The 18,120-nt window shown below is 59.8% G+C and overlaps 2 protein-coding genes across 12 annotated transcripts; one reads left to right on the forward strand and one right to left on the reverse strand.

Moving 5' to 3' along the window:
• Positions 1-73: 73 nt before the first annotated feature.
• Positions 74-13,118, forward strand: IFFO1 (intermediate filament family orphan 1). Of its 8 annotated transcripts, none has more exons than XM_081588175.1 (10): positions 74-877; positions 4,540-4,600; positions 4,704-4,799; positions 5,674-5,814; positions 6,037-6,045; positions 7,792-7,970; positions 8,063-8,183; positions 8,469-8,564; positions 11,450-11,580; positions 12,019-13,118. In XM_081588175.1, exons 1-10 carry the CDS (start codon positions 105-107, stop codon positions 12,125-12,127), a joined length of 1,716 nt encoding a protein of 571 aa, XP_081444301.1. In that variant the 5' UTR covers positions 74-104; the 3' UTR covers positions 12,128-13,118. The 8 variants fall into 8 exon arrangements, with proteins under 8 accessions (XP_081444301.1, XP_081444302.1, XP_081444303.1 ...); XM_081588176.1 differs by having other exon boundaries at positions 7,816-7,970; XM_081588177.1 differs by having other exon boundaries at positions 7,816-7,970; positions 8,472-8,564.
• A 644-nt stretch (positions 13,119-13,762) lies between these two features.
• Positions 13,763-18,067, reverse strand: GAPDH (glyceraldehyde-3-phosphate dehydrogenase). 4 transcript variants are annotated; one of them, XM_081588213.1, is made up of 12 exons: positions 18,015-18,067; positions 17,698-17,738; positions 15,815-15,914; positions 15,622-15,728; positions 15,418-15,508; positions 15,192-15,307; positions 15,018-15,099; positions 14,673-14,824; positions 14,508-14,586; positions 14,323-14,406; positions 14,138-14,235; positions 13,763-14,038 (listed from the first exon to the last, which is right to left on the reverse strand). In XM_081588213.1, exons 2-12 carry the CDS (start codon positions 17,718-17,720, stop codon positions 13,969-13,971), a joined length of 1,002 nt encoding a protein of 333 aa, XP_081444339.1. In that variant the 5' UTR covers positions 17,721-17,738; positions 18,015-18,067; the 3' UTR covers positions 13,763-13,968. The 4 variants fall into 4 exon arrangements, with proteins under 4 accessions (XP_081444339.1, XP_081444340.1, XP_081444341.1 ...); XM_081588214.1 differs by having other exon boundaries at positions 14,134-14,235; XM_081588215.1 differs by having other exon boundaries at positions 15,798-15,914.
• Between the last annotated feature and the right edge of the window lie 53 nt (positions 18,068-18,120).

An 18,120-nucleotide genomic window follows, 5' to 3' on the forward strand; every position in this document is an offset into this window, starting at 1 on the left:
CTGATTGGCTGTCCCGCGTCCCCCTGGCGTCTCATTGGCTCTCCTCCTTCGCCCAGCATCCCTGCTCCCGCACGGGTTTCTGTCTCCTAGCAGAAAGCGCAGCCATGAATCCGTTATTCGGTCCCAACCTCTTCCTCCTCCAGCAGGAGCAGCAGGGCCTGGCCGGGCCGCTGGGGGACCCCTTGGGAGGCGACCACTTGGCCGGCGGCGGGGACGTGCCCCCGGCGCCGCTCGCCCCGGCCGGCCCGGCTCCCTACTCGCCCTCGGGGCCGGGCCCGGCGCCCCCCGCCGCCATGGCGCTCCGCAACGACCTGGGCTCCAACATCAACGTGCTCAAGACCCTCAACCTCCGCTTCCGCTGCTTCCTGGCCAAGGTGCACGAGCTGGAGCGCCGCAACCGACTGCTGGAGAAGCAGCTGCAGCAGGCGCTGGAGGAGGGTAAGCAGGGCCGGCGGGGCCTGCCTCGCCGCGACCAGGCCGTGCAGACCGGCTTCGTCAGCCCCGTCCGACCCCTGGGGCTGCCCCTGGGCGCCCGGCCGGCCGCCGTCTGCACCCCGTCGGCGCGGGTCCTGGTCTCGCCCGCGCGCTCGCCGGCCGGTCCCCTCGCGCCGTCCGCGGCCTGCCAGCCGGCGCCCTCCACCTCCGCCTCCACCGCCTACTCCTCGTCGGCTCGCTTCATGCCCGGCACCATCTGGTCCTTCTCTCACGCCCGCCGGCTCGGGCCGGGACTGGAGCCCACTCTGGTGCAAGGGCCTGGCCTGTCGTGGGTGCACCCCGACGGGGTGGGCGTCCAGATCGACACCATCACGCCCGAGATCCGCGCGCTCTACAACGTGCTGGCCAAAGTGAAGCGCGAGCGGGATGAGTACAAGCGGAGGTAGGGACCGGGAAGGTGGGGACGGGGCTCAGCTCAGGCTGCACTCAGCCGGGGCTACCTGCCCAGGAGCACAGAGCCGCTGGGGCCCAAGAATAAGGGAGGAGTAAGTATGAGTAAAGTTCTTGCTGTTTAAGGAGGAGCTAGGAAATCCACAGATGAGACTGGAATCCATAGAGAATGCAGAAGTCAGGCTCTTGACAGGAAGGAGGAGTCTAGGAGCAGAATCCTGCAGGGATCCCTTGTTTTTCATCTAGCCTGCAGTGTTTGCATGGCTATGTTAACTATGGGGTTTTATGATGTGTAAAAGGGACATTGTTCTGAGAAGTTGCATCTGGGCTACCACTTATCTCCCCCTGCCAGCCTCAACCCTCAGAGCGATTTTGTGATATAAGCTCCGAATACTTATCAAAAGTTAGAGGCAAAGGATGTACCTTTAATTTGGGAGTCTAAGTGCCGTGAGAAGCAGGGGGGGAGGGAGGGAGAAGGGGCAGTGGGGGTTGGGCTGAACCTTGGAGTAGGTGATCCTGACACTGCCCAGGGTTTCCAAAACAGTGTCCATGGTAGCAGCCTGTGCCTGCTCTAGTTCCACCGCTGCTGAGAGGCTCTTGGGGCCCTCAGGGCATTTCTGGGAGTTGATCAAAAAAAGGGGGTGTGGGGAAGACGGAATTCCCTAGGGAAAGGTGAAAGTCCTGTAGTTGACCCAGGGCGGGCAAGTGAAAGCTGAGGGGATCTGAAAGTGCAGAAGGAGGTGTGAAGAGGGTAGCAAGGACCTGAGTAAGAGGAAGCTGGAAATGTGGACACACCCGTAATGGACTGCCTCACACAGCACAGCTGGGGCAAGCCCTGTCCCCCTGAGAATGAAGCTCTGGCTCTAGGTAGGAAACCCTGCAGGGTAGCCCAAGGGGCCTGAGGAGGGGATGCGATGCAGGAGTGCGGGCTGCATCCAGGTGGATCCCCTGATAACCAGCCTGTGAGGACAGAAGCTTGAGCACAGCCAGCACTTTGTAGACTCTGTGTCCAAGGTGCCATAACTGAAGACCAAGGAGATGAGGGCTCAGGGGGAGGCTCTGCCTTCAGGTTTAACCTCTTCATGAGCTACTCTGACGCCTTGTGGACAACCCTGGGAACTACCCTTCCAGTCTGGTAAAGCGGAGATTTGTGTCTGGTGGGGACTGGCTGAATGTTCTGGGGAATGACTGCTGGGTCTGGCGTCGACCTTCAGGGATCTGTAACCCGCCAGAGTCTAGCAGACCACAGACCAGCAGACTTTCTGAGGTTGAGTCCTGCCCTCATGCTGGCTGGCTTTTTTAGTGGGAGTCTGTGATTTAAGTGTCCTTGGGACTCTCAGCTATCCCCAAACCATCGTTTAGATCCACCCAGAACCATTCTGTCCCTGCCCCACCCCCTGCCCCTGCAGGAGTTAATTGACACAGTCAGCAGTGGAACACGGACAGTTCTGGAATACATCCATAACCACAGGAACAACTGCTGTTGTTGGGGCTTTTTGTTTTTTTCACTGACGGAGTATCCGTCCTTGGTCCAGCTGTCCAGGGCAGCAAAGAGTTATTCCTCCGGGACTGATGAGCTCATGGCTCTGCAGCACACTGCTGTGCAGAGGGCCCCACTGCCAGGCTTGGCTGGTACGTGACACCGGCAGTCACTCATTCTTCCACCCCAGACCCCCTTGTTCTCGTTCTGTCTCTCTACAGCAGTTCTGACTCCGGTCTGTAGCCTGGAAGACATGGGCATAGTCTGAGCACTAAACTGGAAAAGACCCAAGACCTCCTAGTTCTGTGTTCAGCTCCCCTGCCAAGAGTGACTTTGGGTGGGTCTCTTTTTCCTGGTCTCAGTTTTTCCAACATCGCCCTGGGCCAACTACAGTGTTTCCTTGTTTCACTCAAGGATGCTGTGTATTTGGAAGAAAGGTGTTCACTCAATGTAGACTATGTGGAAATTGCTCAAATTCTACCCATGCTTAGAGAACCTTATAAGTGAGCCCAGCTTTGACTAGAGGTCAAAATAAACCCACTCATGGGAAAATCTAGCTGGAGTACGAATAGAATTCTAGTGAGGTTCCAGATGGTTTATTTTCAGATTTTTTTCTAAAACCCTATAAGATTTTATTAATCTTCTCCTTACCTAATTTCCTTGAGTTTCTCCCTGAAACAGTTGAGTTCACAGTCCCCCCCTTCCTGGTGCATGTTGTCCAGGGTTACTGTCCCCTGGTCAGTCTTGCTTGCTTCCTCCAGGGACACAAGGACCCCAGGGTCCTCAGGATACCACATCCCATGCCCTCACGTTGTAGATGGAGAAACCAAGGCCCAGAAAAGCTGCAGGTCTTATCTAAGAAAACACATAACCTGATGCTGCTGGGGCCCTTTGCTGGCCCTAGCTGTCTGAATGGGAATGCCAGAGCGCAGGGGGAGAAGGGCTGGGGCCCGCCAGAGAAGGCTGGGCTCGGAGCCAGGAAGGCGGGAGCGGGCCTGCTCTGAGCTAGTGGGTAGAGGCCAGGCTGCCTGCCTCCTCCCCACCCAGCCACCCAGGAGGGGCAGCTGCGGTGATGTCAAAGAGTTATTATTAGGAATACTGCAGTGCGGATGTGAGTGAGGAACAGGAGAGCAAGGAGAGATGGGCCTGGAGGAGGAGCCCAGGGAAGAGAGATGGAGGCGGGGAGGAGAGGACCAGACCCTAGGCCCGAGTGTGTGTTCTCTGTGTGTGTTAGGCCGCTTCCTGACCACCTTTCTGGGCATTGAAGCTTCTCTTCCGGTACAGTTCCTCTCCTTTCTCAGTCTGGAAGTCCTTCCAGGATGGGGAAGAAGTGCTGGGCTATTATGTCAGTGGGGTCTGAGGAGTCTGCTGGTCCAGCTAGCATCAACCCTAAGCAGGAGTGTTGCCCCACCACTGCCCTTCTGCCTCCATGATGTGGAGGGGGACATGCTGGCTTGCTCCCAGCCCTGGGCGAGGGCCCTGCCTCAGCCAGGAGTGTTTTTTAGCCTATTCCTGGTCTTAGGCTCTGCCTTCTGGAGCTCCGGAGGTGCCGCCTGTGGTTCTCATGCACCACTCTAATGGGGGACTTTTCTATGCTCCAATTTCCCTCTCCCCTGGGTGTGGGCACCTACTGATCCCAGCCTGTGCCTGGGCACCTCTATGCGGCCCACCGAGGGCCTCTGGGAGGGCAGTTTCCAGAGCTCGTGGGGGTGGACTTCGAGGGCCTCCTACCAGGCTCTTGACCAATGCCATTGATGCCCTGTGTGTCCCGCAGCTGCTTTTACAGGGTTAATGGTCCCACAGGAGGCAGGGCAGCTCTGTTCTGGTGCAGGCAGGAGAGCAGGAGCCCGGATCTATGGACCGAAGGTGGGAGACCGGGCTGGATGGTACGGGCAGGAGGAGGGGTCGAAGCCAGCCGGACAGCCGGTCGGGCCAGGGCCTGAGTGGGACAGGCCCTGCGAGGGCACAGCGCAGCCACAGTTGGGTGCAAGGCTAGAGGTTCTGGGAAGGCAGCTGGGTATTGGGTGCTGGGCGCTGGCCAGGAGCCTGGAGCCACATGTCTCTCCTGTTGGGGAAGCCGACCCACAAGGCCCGGCCTGAGCCAGATAGGTGGGGGGCGGGGGGCGGAGGGGAGAGGGCCCCGCACCCAGGTGCTTGCCCTTCACTGTCTGCAGGTGGGAAGAGGAGTACACGGTGCGGTTACAGCTGCAGGAGCGTGTGAATGAGCTCCAGGAGGTGAGGGCCGCCCCGCCTGCCCTCCCCACCATGCCTTGCCCGCTGCTCGCTGCCTGCTGCCTGCTGCCTGCCTGCCGCTCACCTCGGTTTCTCCTGCCTGTAGGAAGCCCAGGAGGCTGACGCCTGCCAGGAGGAGCTGGCTATGAAGGTGGAACAGCTGAAGGCCGAGCTGGTGGTCTTCAAGGGGCTCATGAGCAACGTGAGTGCGGCCAGGTCATCCCTCGCCCCTCGTGCTACCTCCGCACCAGCCTGGGCTCAGCCCCAAGGCTGCCTGAGGCCCGGGAGCAGGCCTTTCTAGTTTCGCCCGTTTACCACCCCACGTCCCACTTTATGTGCTTCCATTTTCTCCCCCTTGCCTGCCCCCTAACTCGAGAGAAGAGGAATGAAAGTCCCCTTGGCCTCCATGGGGACTCGGGCTTGTTTGCTCGCACTGTGGCCCTGGGTGACATCCTGACCTGCTCTGCCTTGTCTCTGGGTCTGTGGAATGGGATAGGATTGAAAGCAAGTGCTTTGCAGGATGGTTCCAAGGTCATGATGTTTATACTGAGTCAGGACAGCAGCGCTGAGTGTCAGCTAACATTGTCCTTAAGATTCATTCTCCAGTGCTCAGAGCTCTGGCTGTGTGCTTAGTTGCTCAGTTGTGTCTGACTGACTCTTTATGACCCCATGGACTGTAGACCGCCAGGCTCCTCTGTCCTTGGGGATTCTCCAGGCAAGAATCCTGGAGTGGGTTGCCATTTCCTTCTCCAGGGGATCTTCCCAACCCAGGGATCAAACCCAGGTCTCCCGCATTGCACACGGATTCTTTCCCATCTGAGCCACCAAGAACTAGTCTCTCTCTTTCTCTGGGAGTGTGAGTTCCAGGAGGAGCCCCCTGCATATGCACCAGGCGCTGGTCCACATCCTCTGGGGCACCATCTGGCCAGGGAGCCAGTTGTCCTGGGCAGACCGCTGGGAGGTACCCAGGTCAAGGGGTGCCTTCTGCCAGCAGGAGCCGTGTGACTGGGATGATGAGGGGATACTGCTCATGATGAGGTGGGGCCCCCTCACTGCTCCCTCCCCTTCCCACACAGAACCTGACCGAGCTGGACACGAAGATCCAGGAGAAGGCCATGAAGGTGGACATGGACATCTGCCGCCGCATCGACATCACTGCCAAGCTCTGCGACTTGGCTCAGCAGCGCAACTGCGAGGACATGATCAAGATGTTCCAGGTGAGGGCTCGGGCGCCTCACCCCGTCCCCCGGTGGCCTCGCCTCTCGCTGGCACCCAAGCCCCACAGGGGAGGCCGGAGCCGGGCCCTGGGGTCGAGGCTGGGGGGCGAGGGACAGCTTCTGGAGGGGTCCGGAGCTGTCTCTAACGCCGTCTCCCCCTCCCCTCTCTCCTGTCTGCCTCCTCTCCTCTCCGCCTTTCATCTTCTCTTGCTTCCTCCACAGAAGAAGCTGGTTAGTTTTGCTCTCACATAAGCTTCTCAGCTTCCCGGGCCTCCTGACCCGCCGGGCTCTCAGTGCAGCACCCCCTCCATCCTCCTGCTCTCCCCACTTCTCTCTCCCTTTCTCCCCCTCCTCTCCCCTGCCCCCTCCCTCCCCTCCCTCTCCCCCTCTCCTCTCCCACCTCCCTCTCTCCCCTCCTCCCCCCTTCTCTCATTCTCTGGCTCCATCTCTCTCCTCCCTTCCCCCTCCCTCCCCCCTTCTCCCCCACTTCTCTCATTCTCTGGCTCCATGTCTCCCCCTCCTCCTCCCCCCTCTTCTTTCACTCTCTGGTTCCATCTCTCTCCCCCCTCCCCCCTCCCCCTTCCCCCTCATCTCCTCCCGCTTTCTCTCCCCCTCTCCCCCTTCCCCCTTCTCTCATTCTCTGGTTCCATCTCTCCCTCTCCTTTCCCCCTCCTCCTCCCTCCCCTTCCTCTCCCCCTTCTCCCCTCCCCCACTTCTCTCATTCTCTGGCTCCATGTCTCCCCCTCTCCTCCCCCCCTTCCCCTTGTCTCCTTCCCTCTCCCTCTTTCCCCCCACTTTTCTCATTCTCTGGCTCCATCTCTCTCCTCCCTTCCCCCTCCCTCCCCCTCTCCCCTCCCCCTCCTCTCCTCCCCCCTTTCTCTCAGTCTGTGGCTCTTTCTCTCTCCCCCTCTCCCCCTTCCCCCTTCTCTCATTCTGTGGTTCCATCTCTCCCCCTCCTTTCCCCCTCCCCTCCCTCCCCTTCCTCTCCCCCCTCCCCTCCCCCACTTCTCTCATTCTCTGGCTCCATGTCTCCCCCTCCCCCTCCCTTCCCCTCTCCCCTCCCCCTCCTCTTCTCCCCCTTTTCTCTCATTCTCTGGCTCCATCTCTTGCCCCCTCTCCCCCTTCCCCCTTCTCTCATTCTCTGGTTCCATGTCTCCCCTCCCTCCCCCCTCCCTCTGTCCCCCCCTTCTCATTTTCTGGCTCCATCTTTCTCCCCCCCTCCCCTCCCCCTCCTCTCCTCCCCCCTTTCTCTCATTCTCTGGCTCCATCTCTCTCCCCCTCTCCCCCTTCCCTCTTCTCTCATTCTCTGGTTCCATCTCTCCCCCTCCTTTCCCCCTCCTCCTCCCTCCCCTTCCTCTCCCCCTTCTCCCCTCCCCCACTTCTCTCATTCTCTGGCTCCATGTCTCCCCCTCCCCCCTCTCCCCTCCCCCATCCCTCTCTCCCCCCTTCTCTCATTCTCTGGCTCCATGTCTCCCCCTCCCCTTCCCTCCCCCTCCCTCCTCCTCTCCCCTCCCTCCTCCTCCCCCCTCTTCTTTCACTCTCTGGCTCCATCTCTCTCCCTCCCTTCCCCCTCTGGCTTCCAGATCTGGATGTGACTCAGGTTCTGCTTTATCAACTTCATGCCCCCTTCCTCCTTGTGGCCTGAAACTTCCCTCTCAGTTCAGTCATTTCACTAGAAGACTTTTTTTAGAAAAGAACTCCTCTGGGCCATTAGGCACATCTCACTCTGGTCCCGGCCAGCCATTTCCCCGATCTTACTGCTCTGTTCTCTCTGTCTCTCGTCTGTCTTCTCCTAGTCTGCAGCCCTGGCCCCACCCGCGTCTGTCTGCCTGTCTTGGTGATGCTGGTGTTTCTGTTCCGTCTTGTAACTGTGTCTTCTCTCTGTCCACCTGCCCTACCCGCTGGTCCCCGCTTCCCTCCCTCCCGGCCGGCGCCCCCCCTGCCCTTCTCCTCACGCACCCGGCCTCGTCTCTGTAGTCTCTGCACTTGTCTCCCATTAAGGTCCCGTCCATGGGGGGGCGGAAGCGGGAGCGCAAGGCTGTGGAGGAGGACACCTCCCTGGCGGAGAGTGACGGGCTGAGCCGCCCCGACGGGGATGAGGAGGAGAGCACGGCCCTCAGCATCAACGAGGAGATGCAGCGCATGCTGAACCAGCTGTGAGTCCGCTGGCCGCCCCGCACCTGCCCGAGGCCGGAGCCCCCGCAGTCCCCGCCCTGGCCGCCCTGACGCCTGGGCTCCCTGTCTCTAGGAGGGAGTATGATTTTGAGGACGACTGTGACAGCCTGACTTGGGAGGAGACGGAGGAGACCCTGCTGCTCTGGGAGGATTTCTCGGGCTATGCCTTGGCCGCCGCAGAGGCCCCGGGAGAGGTAACCAACCTCCCGGCCTTGGGCCCCAGCTCCTCCTCCCTGGGCGCCAGGCCCATCTCCTTCCCACCCGCCGGCCCCTCCGAGCTCTGTCTTCCCTCTGTGGCCGCCATCCGTCACCTGCTTCCCCCTCGTCCTCAGTCCTCGTCCCCAGTCCTCGTCCTGGGTCTCTCCAGCTTCCTTTAACCTCACTCTCTCTCTCTCTCCCTCCCTGGCCTTGCCCTGTGGCTCGCCCTGTCCCATCCATCCCTCCCCTCTGGCTTCCCCCACCTTCCCTTTCCACTCCAGCAGCCGGAAGACAGTTTGGAGAAGGTGATTAAAGATACCGAGTCCCTCTTCAAAACTCGGGAGAAAGAATATCAGGAAACCATTGACCAGATCGAGGTAAGGCTGTGAGCTGAAGCCGAGGGGCCCTGGTTCCCGGTGGGTCGTAATGGTACTGCAGGACACCAGGGCCTCCCCACTTCCTCCTGGCAGGAGAAGGGCGATCTCCCCACTGGGGCCCCTCTACTGGGTCTGGAAGACCTCAGGCTGGGGAGGGGAGTGAGGCAGACAGATGTAGGTTCTAATCCCAGCTCTGTGACTTACTGCCACTGTGACTTTTAACAGGCCTCTTCTGTCTGAGCCTGCTTTCTTTTCTTTTTTTAATATTTATTTCTTCAACTGTGTCAGGCCTTAGTTGCAGCACGTGGGATCTTTCATTGCGACCTACGGACTCTCAAGTTGTGGTGTGTGAGCTTAGTTGCTCTGCAGCATGTGGGACCTGAGCTCCCTGACCAGGGATCAAACCTGAGTCCCCTGCATTGCAAGGCAGATTCTTCACCACCGGACCAGCAGGGAAGTCCCAAGCCTACTTCTTTGTTTGTAAAGTGGGGGTCTTAGGAGTACCACTCTCAGAGTCAATTGAAGGTCAGGCGAACTACAGCGCAGGTGGAGTGTAGGGCATCTCTCTGGCAGTCAGCACCGTCGCAGCCTCTGTGATCACGGTTGTTACTATAGTTAGTGCTGTAGTGGGGTCCACGCCACTGGACTTGACCTTCGCTGCAGCCTCAGCTCAGCCTTCGAGGAGTCTCCATGCTCATTTCCTCTCCTGGAGGTACCTTCCCAAGCTGGCGAGTGGAGCTGGTGCATTAACGTAAACTCAAGGTCCTGGAGGGGCCTACAGGAAGGATTTGTGACACCTGAGATGAGGGTGCTGCGGCCAAGGTGCCACGTGATTCCTGTGACCCCCACGGCCTGAGCCTGAGGGGGTCCTTTCCATGCACTCTGACCTGGAGACGAGGCTGGGGCTTCTAGAACTCTCTGCCTCTCTCCAGGCCCACTGCTCTCACTGCGGCAGTGGCCGCTGAGGAATTATCTTCCTCCTGTATCCTCACTCTCCCAGCACACAGCAGCTGCCCTGCTCCTTTAAGCAAAACCTGCTGCCATTGTTTACTCCCAGCCAGACTGATACTCAGTTTTAAAGGCACAGCTGGGGTGAGCTCTCTGGTGGTCACGTGGTTAAGACTCCATGCTTCCTCTGCAGGGGGCATAGGTCCAATCCCGGTCAGGGAACTAAGATCCCACGTGCTGCACAGCCAAGAAAAAGGAGAAAAAAGAAAAGGTATAGCTGGATATGTGCCACCAGCCGAAGAGCTGGGAGGGGACATGAATCCTGCTCTCCCCTCCTCTCTGCACCTAGGATGTCCTGAGGGGTCAGCAGGCCGTTGTTGCTGGTGTTTTTTTATGGTGTTGCTCCTGGCCGTCCACCCGGGGCTCAGGAGGTCCTTTATCTCAGTGACCTTGGGTCTGCAGGGGCCCTGGGATGGAGGCAGGGACCATTTCCGTTACTGGATGGTGAGAGACCCAGGCCCAGGTCTCCGCTCTCATCTGCTCCCAGCCTCACTCCTCCGCCCTGCCCCACCGCACGCGCGTGAGCTTTTCAGTGTGGCCTCTGGGGTCGTCTCCTTCCCGCAGCCCTGCTATAAACAGAGAGGCTAGTAGACGTCCTAGCCTTGTGTTTTGCTGGGACATGTTGGGTTCATTTCTTCCCGCTGCCCCACCGAGTGCTGGGCTCCTGAATGCAGCCCCCAGCGCTCCCCTCTAACACCAGCTCTCCCGAGGGGCCAGGGTTGGGGTGAAGGAAGCAGCCAGTCTGGACAAGCACTGGCGGCACCCTGCTACCTTCCTGGACTGAACGAACGGTTAGCGCATCCTGCCCCTGGATGTGCTGCTGCCGGGGGCACCGCCTGGGACCCCAGCTCTGGAACCAGGGCCGCGGTCCAAGTTGTGCTCACTGGGGCTTCTGACCCCCCAGGCCGCCATCTCACCCCATGTCGCTGTCCTGACCATCCCCTTGTCCGGCCCTGTGACTGTTTCTTTTTCTGTCTGAGTTCCCATCCTTGTGGCCCAGTTCAGATCATTCACGGGTGGTTTCTTGCCCTTTCTCTTTGCTCTCGGGCAGTCAAGCACATCACCCGGGGCAGTTTTGTTCTGCCCCTCCACCCGCTTCTGGCCCCTGTTCTTTGTCCCCAGAACAAAGGGAGGCAGCAAGAGTGTCTGTGTCCCAGATTTTTCACGGCCTCCGTGCCTGCCTCTCAGCTCCACCGCGGAGCCTGCGGGCAGAGTCAGGGTCTGGGAAGGAGACTGTGTTTCCTTGACTCTGAGCCCCATCTTTTCACATGTAACAGTCCTTGACTCGGGCTGCAGCTTGGAGCCAGTTGGACGTTCAGCAAGGCAGGCAGTCCTTCCACTCGTCTCTGAAAAGGGTTTACATGTGAGCGAAGTAATGAGAGGAAATCGGTGGTGAGAGCGGAGCCCCTTTCCACAGGGCCCAACTGGCCCGTGTGCCGACAGTCTCGTAGACGCTTCTCGAAGTTGAGTAATGGCTCAACTTGAGGGTGCACGCAGGGATGGGTAGGCCCCAGGTTGAAGCGGGGCCTGTCTGGGGGGGCAAGCTGTATGGGCCAGAAGAGGCCCTGTGGGGAACCCCAGGAGGAGCCGAGCGCTTCAGGAACATGCCGCCTCTCTAGGGCCTCAGCCCCCTCCTCACTGCTCTTGCCGTGAGTCTCTTCAGAGAACTCGGGCCTGCACCAGACTCCTTAGCAAAAGCCTTTTGTGGACGAGCTTCCCTGGAGAACATGGAAGGAATGATGGCGTATCGAGTGCCTTCCACCTTGAGCTGGTTTAGTTTTGAATCTGAGCCTTTCACCTCCTTCATGGCTTGGCGGGTTAGCCTCCTGGGAGCACGGGCAGGGGTGGTTGCTGACCTAACGGCCCGCCCCCCACAGCTGGAGCTGGCCACGGCCAAGAATGACATGAACCGCCACCTGCACGAGTACATGGAGATGTGCAGCATGAAGCGGGGCCTGGACGTGCAGATGGAGACCTGCCGCCGGCTCATCACCCAGTCCGGGGACCGGTGAGGGCCCCCCGGGTGCAGGTGGGGAGGGGCAGTGCCTGGCACCCCTCGAGGGTGGGCCCTGAGACCCACGCTCTCAGCAGATGGAGGATACGGGAGTCCATTGTGGTTGCCTGGCTGAAACCTCCCCATGCCCTGCCTCTGGCAGTTCCCCTGCTTAGAAAGGCAGCTGAAAACCCGACAGGCACAAAACTGCTCCATAGACCTGAAGTGGGCCGCAGAGCCTCTCGGAGTCCCCACGTTGAAGTGGGGACTGTCTCCCCGCCTCAGGGTGGACTGGGGGAGGTGGCGTCCTCCCTTGCCCTGTGGTCCTCCTCTGCCTGAGACATTACTCACCTGCCTGCCTGGGCATCATCAGGCTGGGATGGGCACGGGCGCCAGCCTTGGCGGGACTCCTGCCTGCCCTGCCCCGAGGTTACAACTGGTGTTTTTTTCTAGAAAGTCTCCTGCTTTCACTGCGGTCCCGCTTAGCGACCCGCCGCCACCGCCGCCAAGCGAGGCTGAGGACTCCGACAGAGATGTCTCCTCCGATGGCGCAATGAGATAGGGACCTCCTCCTCCGTGCTCCGCCCGCCTGCCAGGACCCGCCGCTGCAGAGGGCCGGGGGCTCACAGAAGGGAAGCCCGTGTCCTGCGGCACCAGCCTGGCCCCGGGGACTGAGCACTGCTCCCCGGCTTCCTCCTTTGGTCCTCTAGCCCCTCCAGGGCTCCGGGGTGTCTGGAGTGAGGCTTGGCTGCCCTTCCCCGGCCACTCCCTGCACAGCCGGCCCTCCTGCCTCCATGCAGGTGTCTGCTGCTTTCCCACCTCTAATGCTGCCGGAGCGCTCGTGGCCCCTCGCCCTCTCCACCGAGTAAGCAGTGATCAGTGATCGTCCTTCCTTCCGTCCCGGTGGCCTGGGGCCAGCTGGCTGTCTTGATTCTGTACTGGTGCTAACTGGCCCAGGCACTGGTATGAAGGGGAGGAGGCCAGGCCTTCTGTGGCTTGTGCAGCAAAGAAGGAAGCCCTCCGTGTGGCAGGCGGACTGAGTGGGACTGGGCAGGGTGCGCCTCCCTCCCTGTTAGCCAAGTGCTCACGGCTGGCTGCCCGTCGACAGCAGTGACGTGGCTGTGCCCCTTCTCTTGTGGAAAGTGCCACACGTTATAAAGACCTTAGTGCATCTGGGCAAGGCAGCTTTTGGGTGCAGTGTTGTGGAGAGAGACAGAAGCTCCTGTTTGTCTCCGTCACTACCGGGTGGTAAAAAAGTTGAAACTGCATGGGTGGGTGTGCATGGATGTGCGCGTGCCCTCGTGTGCTCAGGGTCTCGGTTTCTTCAAGCATCAGCTGCAGGTGTCCTTCGTGTCTCACACACATGGAGACCCAACAGGCTGAGTCAGAAGGCGTCCCAGACTCAGAAAAGCTTGGAGAACTGGGGCGACAACAATGAGGGTCCCTCCGCGTCACTGCCTGAGGCAGACTGGGCGGAACTGACGTTTGAGTGGAATCTAATACTAATGAAACTGGCGAGTATTTATTAAACACGTCTGTGTCAGTTTCCAGCACTTTCTGGTGGTGGCTACACAGTCCTCTCTGCAGTGTGCGCTAGTTCCCATCATTTCCCAACACGCAGGTGTGGAGATTAGAACTCCTAAGTAGCGGTGCCTCAGCCCAGGTTATCAGCACCAAGTCTGTGCTGCTTCCCAGTAAGACCACATGCATCCACGGGTGACAGGCGACCCTGAAGTAAAGCCATCCCAGCCCTCCCCCTCTGCAGACCCTAGGAGCTGGGCACCCGCATGGTCATACTGCAGGTGGTCATTAGGGCACGGACATTGAGGCAGAGCTGGGACCTGGTTCTCCTAGGTTGGCCATGCTACACACTTGCAGAGGTCAGCTAACTGGCTGGAAGCCAGGTGGACTCTGTCCAACCTGACTTCCTGTGCCAGTGTCACCCTTGGCGGGGGGGGGGGGGGTCTGCAGACAGAATGGCTTCTGGATACACACCGCCAGGCTGTTCCTGGGCTCAGCCATGGCAGTCTGGCACACAGTGGGGCCTGGAGCACCCAAAGGCCTCAGGGAGGAACCCAGGACATGAGGCGTGTCCGCTAGACCAGGGCAGGGTTTCTGGCAGCTTGGGTGCTCACCAAGACTAGTTCAACTTGGCCCCAGCCCAGCCTCCCTCTCAGCAAGACAAGGAACAGCAGGCTGGGTATAGGGTACTTTTATTGATGGTACAGGACAAGGCAGGGCTCCCTAAGCCCCTCCCCTTCCTCAGGGCCTTGGGGATGGAAACCGTGTGGAGGCCGGCAGATTCTCAGTGTGGTGGAGGATCGAGGTGGGGCAAGAACTCCCCAGCAGCTGAGGAACTCTTTTTCCTCTCGTGCTCCTGCTGGGGCTGGGGGTCCGGGGACCTTACTCCTTGGAGGCCATGTGGACCATGAGGTCCACCACCCTGTTGCTGTAGCCGAATTCATTGTCATACCTGGAAGGAGAGAGCGAAGGGCTGTTTACCAAGCCAGCCACCGGGGGCACCAGACTCGATCACATGCTGGAGCATCATCCTGCCCCCACCCCCACATACCAGGAAATGAGCTTGACAAAGTGGTCGTTGAGGGCAATGCCAGCCCCAGCATCAAAGGTAGAAGAGTGAGTGTCACTGTTGAAGTCGCAGGAGACAACCTGGAGGAGGAGAGGGCCATATATGGAACCCCACCTGGCTCATGGGGGCGATGTAGACACACCAGTCCCCTGACCCATCGATCGTACCTGGTCCTCAGTGTAGCCTAGAATGCCCTTGAGGGGGCCCTCTGATGCCTGCTTCACCACCTTCTTGATCTCATCATACTTGGCCTGACAAGGTAAAAAACAGATGGTCACAGGAGTTAGTTACAGTCTTGCGACTCCCCACCCTGTCCCTTCAGGCCACCGAAGCTGCTCTAACCCGAACTTACAGGTTTCTCCAGGCGGCAGGTCAGATCCACAACAGACACGTTGGGGGTGGGGACGCGGAAGGCCATGCCAGTGAGCTTCCTGTGGACACAAGGAAGCAGGGTCAGTCTGCACTGCTCCTCCTGGCTCCCTGGGTCCACATGGCAGAAAACAGCCAAGGGTCTCACCCGTTAAGCTCAGGGATGACCTTGCCCACAGCCTTGGCAGCGCCAGTAGAAGCAGGGATGATGTTCTGGGCAGCGCCTCGGCCATCACGCCACAGCTTCCCAGAGGGGCCATCCACGGTCTTCTGGGTGGCAGTGATGGCATGGACGGTGGTCTGCAGGACAAGGAGGGGATAGTGGAGGCACCGCCTGGTGCTCGCCAGGCCACACCCCTCCTTCACCCCCGCCTCCTCCCCTGGGGAAGAACTAAGGGACACAGATCCCTCTGAAGGGCCCTGCTCTGCGGGAGGCAGAAGGGTCCTGTCCTGCCTGAGAACTGGGCATGTTCAAGTTCCCCACCACTCCTACCATGAGTCCCTCCACGATGCCGAAGTGGTCATGGATGACCTTGGCCAGGGGGGCCAAGCAGTTGGTGGTGCAGGAGGCATTGCTGGAAACGAGGGAGGCAAGTCAGGGGCACATCCACTGGGCAACAGGCGGCACTATTGGCCCGCTTCCCCACCCCTTCTCTGCTGCGCTCACCTGACAATCTTGAGGGTGTTGTTATACTTCTCGTGGTTCACACCCATCACAAACATGGGGGCATCGGCAGAAGGCGCAGAGATGATGACCCTCTTGGCGCCACCCTTCAAGTGAGCCTGCAGCCAAGGAGCAAGTAATGGCACCCGGACTGGCTCTCACTTTCCCAAGTCCGCTTCCCCCGCCATCCTCCTGTTAACACCCTCCTCTCCAGTCCCTCGCTGCTCACCCCCGCCTTCTCCATGGTAGTGAAGACACCAGTGGACTCCACCACGTACTCAGCACCAGCATCACCCCACTTGATGTTGGCGGGATCTCGCCTATGAGTGAAGACAGAGCTCAGGGACACGGGGTACCACAGACCCCAGGGGATCACCCTGTCCCAGTGCCTCCTCCAAGGCCAAGTTCTTCCTGTTCCGTCTCCCACACTTACTCCTGGAAGATGGTGATGGCCTTTCCATTGATGACGAGCTTCCCGTTCTCCGCCTTGACTGTGCCGTGGAACTTGCCGTGGGTAGAATCATACTGGAACATGTAGACCTGGGGGGGGAGCACGAAGGAGGGGGGCATCAAGGCGCTGCACCTCAGCCAGGCTCTGACCCTGCCCACTGTGGGGCGGCACTCACCATGTAGTGAAGGTCAATGAAAGGGTCATTGATGGCGACGATGTCCACTTTGCCAGAATTGAAAGCAGCCCTGGTGACCAGGCGCCCGATGCGGCCGAATCTGAGGGGGACAAGAGACGAGAAGGGGTGAGGGTGAGGGGGAGTCCTCCTGGGCACGGAGGCAGCCCCCGGCCGACTCACCCTCTTTCAGAGAAGAGGCCCCTCAGCTACCCCGGCAAAGTCTCGCGAGAACTCACTTTATTTTTCTTGAGCAACCCTGCCAGCCCACAGAGTGAAGGCTCACAGGTAATCAGGCCACAAAGGCTTGCCCACCCCCTAGTCATTGGCAATCTATTGAGTTGATGGGGTGGTGCGCAGCTGCTACCACCTACAGGCCGGGCACGTGGCAGGCACATGGCATTCATCACACCCACTCTCTGCAAACGCTTGCTCCTGTCTGGCCCAGCTTCAGCCTACACCCTCTGAACCGCAAACACTAGTCCACTCAGCATCACCAAGCTCAAAGGGCGAGAGCAAAGATCAGCATGAACTGGACGGGGAAACCTACCCTCTCCCCTACAAAAAGGGAGAGAGGGAAAACTGGTTTCTCAAACCCTCATCCCGGGGTTCTGACTTGCTCAGCACTTGTCCTTCCAAGCTGTTTTCCAAAAATCAGGATTGGGAGCAACAGATATTAGGGAGTAGGGGGGAAAGGTGGGGGGCGGAGAGCAAAAGCCCAGGCCCCCAGCTGCAGAAAGGTCAGGCAGCTATATTTAACCCCAGCTTAGGTGGAGCGGGGATCTGGTTTCTGGAAGATGGGATGGGGAGAAGGGTAGGATTCCAGGGGCTCACAGACACTTAATCCTCCTGGTGACCTTTACAGCCTGGCCTTTAGGGTGGGGTCAGCTCCAGGCAAAGATGGGGGAAAGGAGCTTCGAAGAGAGCCGGCGTGACCACAGGGGCTGCAGCTCTGGGAGCCATTTTGCGGTGGAAAATTTCTAAGTACCCATGACTCAGCTCCCTCAAGCATGGCACCCAGCCAGGGACACCACACCTCTCCGGAAAAGGAAAGGAGAAACACCCCCAAACTACAGGACCACTCCCACGAGCCCACGTTTTGAATTCTCAGAGAACCATCTAGGAAAAGCATCCTCTCACCCCTAGGGGTGGAGGGGGGGCCGCGGAATTTGGCTGGCGGTTTAAGTGATGGTCTGGGGTTACTAGGGTCAGAGTTGAGGTCTAGCTGCAAGAACGCGAAAGCTTGGCCTCACTTGGCCTACGGGCTAAACATGACTCCATCCCACCAGGCAGGGGTGGGAGCGTTAGTCATGGGCAAGGAAGGCGAAAAGACGGCAGAGCTAAGGAAGGTTTCCTAACGGGCAGTTCATTCATTTCCTTCCTAGCAAGTTGCAACATGGCGGCTGGGTTACCGCAGATGATCTCTCCCAGCTGGTTCTGTGCGCAGCTGTGCCTCCTGCACCCTGGGGGCCGCGCCTGCTGGGGGCACGGGCTGGGAGTGGGGGACGGGCTCCTCCCCGGCACATGACCCTGCAGGGCGCGAAAGGAAAGAAAAGAGCCCCAGCTGCGGGATTAAGGGATGTGGCCCAAGCAAGAATTGGAATCTCCTGTGTTTATCTGCCGCAAGGTGGGGGAAGGTTCCGCAGGAGCGGAGTTACAGGAGGTGCAATAGCCGGAGATGAGGGGCAGGCGAGGCCTTCGAGGGCCTCCTCCAGGTCTGAGCGCTGACCTTGAGTTCTCCTTGCGGGGGGCGGTGGGTACGACCACCGCATCCAGGTTCCCCTAGCGCTTGCAGAGACCAGCTAGCGCGAGACCTACCGACGCAATGCGGTGAGGACAGCAAGACTGCCCTGCCCCACCCCACTCCATCCCTGTCCGTAACTCACCCGTTCACTCCGACCTTCACCATCTTGTCTCAGGGATGCGGCTGTGGGCAGAGGAAGGTGAGCATTAGAGCGCGGGGCGAGGAGGATGGAATCCCGCGCTGACCACCGCCCCTCCCCCCCCTCCCCCTAGGCCTCCATCCCCGACCTGCGCTTCCGCACGTCCTTCCTCCCGCCCCTGCAATGCGGGGAGCCCGGCTGGGCGCGATCAGTCGACCCCAGCCCCCGCAGCCGCACACCCGCCATGCGAACGCCCCCTCGTCCCTTTTGGGTGGGCCTATCCCCCAGCCCTTTGTGGCTCCTCTCGGCCAGGCTTTTACCTGGCACAGCACGGAAGCTACGGCTGTCTGTCGAACGGGCAGGAGCAGAGAGCGTAGGAGGAGGCTGCAGCCCGAATTTATAGGGGAGGGAGGCGGGGGAGGGGGC

The sequence above is a fragment of the Giraffa tippelskirchi genome, chromosome 4 (genome assembly GCF_054371585.1).
Source record: "Giraffa tippelskirchi isolate mGirTip1 chromosome 4, T2T-mGirTip1v1.2.pri, whole genome shotgun sequence".
NCBI classification, from domain to species: Eukaryota; Metazoa; Chordata; class Mammalia; order Artiodactyla; family Giraffidae; genus Giraffa; species Giraffa tippelskirchi.

Coding starts and splice junctions, on each gene's coding strand:
- IFFO1 (XM_081588175.1), top strand. CDS start 105: ATGAATCCGTTATTCGGTCCCAACCTCTTCCTCCTCCAGCAGGAGCAG. Junction 878..4,539: donor CGGGATGAGTACAAGCGGAG/GTAGGGACCGGG, acceptor CACTGTCTGCAG/GTGGGAAGAGGAGTACACGG. Junction 8,565..11,449: donor AAACCATTGACCAGATCGAG/GTAAGGCTGTGA, acceptor CGCCCCCCACAG/CTGGAGCTGGCCACGGCCAA.
- GAPDH (XM_081588213.1), bottom strand. CDS start 17,720: ATGGTGAAGGTCGGAGTGAACGG. Junction 15,509..15,621: donor GCCATCACCATCTTCCAGGA/GTAAGTGTGGGA, acceptor CTTCACTCATAG/GCGAGATCCCGCCAACATCA. Junction 14,407..14,507: donor CCTGCCGCCTGGAGAAACCT/GTAAGTTCGGGT, acceptor TTACCTTGTCAG/GCCAAGTATGATGAGATCAA.